This window comes from Staurois parvus, unplaced genomic scaffold (genome assembly GCF_062004578.1).
Source record: "Staurois parvus isolate SC_StPar_1 unplaced genomic scaffold, SC_StPar_1.0 ptg000165l, whole genome shotgun sequence".
Taxonomy (NCBI): Eukaryota; Metazoa; Chordata; class Amphibia; order Anura; family Ranidae; genus Staurois; species Staurois parvus.
Genome location: NW_028317961.1, coordinates 6658269 through 6660230, shown reverse-complemented (window position 1 = coordinate 6660230; position 1962 = coordinate 6658269). Strand labels below are relative to the sequence as shown.

The 1962-nt window shown below is 36.1% G+C and overlaps 1 protein-coding gene across 1 annotated transcript; it reads right to left on the bottom strand.

Annotated features, from left to right (window-relative positions):
* Positions 1-316: 316 nt before the first annotated feature.
* LOC149462857 (trace amine-associated receptor 3-like) lies at positions 317-1330 on the bottom strand. The gene has a single exon (XM_089676302.1). It carries the CDS (start codon positions 1328-1330, stop codon positions 317-319), a length of 1014 nt encoding a protein of 337 aa, XP_089532428.1.
* Positions 1331-1962: the final 632 nt, after the last annotated feature.

Here is a 1962-nt window from a genome sequence, read left to right as displayed (position 1 = left end):
GTATGGACTTATATATTTTTATGGCATGCAAAAGACGGATTCTGACTTTAAGACTAGGTAACCTTTGAAAAGTACAGAAACCCTTCCCCTATGTTATGGAGAAGAAGAGAGTTCTGCGGCCGTAACACATTTTCTGTCCTAGAGTTTCAGTGCTGCTACTTCCAGATGTGCTAGAGTTATCCTAGGGCAGGAAATGTGTTATGTGTTACTAGCAGGATTGAGATGAAAATAAACTAAGAAATCCAGAAACCAAAAAAACAACCCATCTAATTACTTGTAACCTGACGTATAACATTTTTGGGGGTATAAATACACTTTAAGATAGATTTACTAAGCTAGAGTCAGGTTCAAATATTTTACCAAAAATGATGTATCTCAGGGATTTCCTAAACCATGGATAGAAAAATCCGTATATTAGAGGGTTACATGTTGAATTGATATAGCCAAGCCAATTGAGAGCATCAATTAAAAGTTCAGGTGTGGAAAAGTTGAGAAATGGATCGGCTAAAACGATTATAAACATTGGCATCCAACATGATATGAACACTCCCATCACAATGCCCAGTGTCTTTGCAGCTTTCCGGTCCTTTTGCTTGGAAATATGAGCTGTCATTTTGTCCTTCAAGTTCCCCATAACTTGTTTCAGAATGTTAGCATGCCTTTGAGAAACTATGAATATTTGTATGTAAATTCCAACCATAACTGAGCCAGGAATAAAAAAGCATGCAAAAAACATAATCACAGACCACAATTTGTTGAACGTAATTGGACATAAATTAAAACAATCCACTAATGCCTCATATCCAACTATTCCTGATACATGGGAATTTGTTATGACAACTCCAAAAGCAAACATAGCTGGCAGAGACCAGCAGATAAATATCATTTTCTTAGTGACAGATGTGGTGATTTTATTTGGATAGTGGAGAGGATCACATACAGCATAAAATCTATCAATGGCTATAGAGCAAAGATGGAAAATAGAGATGACACTAAGCATTAAGTCAAAACTGTAATGGATTTTACAAAAGAATTTTCCAAAATACCAACATCTTTCCACAGATCTTATCATACTACAGGGCATTATGAGGACACCAAGAAAAAAGTCTGTGGCAGCCATGGAAAGAATAAGAAAATTTGTTGGGGAATGCAGTTCTTTGAAATGGCTGATGGAAATAATGATGCCCAAATTTCCAAAAACTGTTATTATTATACAGCCAGTGAGAAAAATATATATCCCAAGACGTATAACAAGAGGCCTGTCAGTTGGACAGAAAAATGAGACATTTTCAAACTGCAAGCAAACTGGATTAGTGAGCGTTCCTTCCATTCTAAATGTCTTCTGCTGTAGCAAAGTTCCTGTAGATGCTCTAGAATAAGAGATACAGACAAATTGTGTTATCCAATGATTCAATTAAAATACACAATAAAATAAAAAATGGGTGCCTGAACTCCAGGCAAAAAAAAAACAACTACTTGAAAAAGAACAGTGCAGTGCTTCAAATAAATATCCCTGTGACATAAACATAGATAATACATGTAAATAAACACCAACCATCATACTGGTGCAAAACATAAAAAAGAAAAGGGGATACCTCCAATGTATTTAGTCTGGCAGGTTTCACATAAATCTGTATATCATAAATGAATAAAAAATACAATAAAGAATCAATCAATGGTGTTCCAATATACAGTACATGTGTCCAATTCATATAGTGTATATCCAGATGAACAAGTCCCAAAGTGCAAAAAGAAAACGTCTTCAATTTGTTACCAGCAGTGTACAATCCTCCACCTCTATGCACTCATCAGAAGGCTAAAATACAAAAGCATGTATTATAGCCAATGCTGCATGTTCCAGATACTATCCTCAGCATTCAAGCCCCTGGCTGCCTGTGTATCCAAAGTGCTTCTGCTCCAAATCCAAGCCCCTGGGCGTGAATCAAGTATCCTCCTGATAGA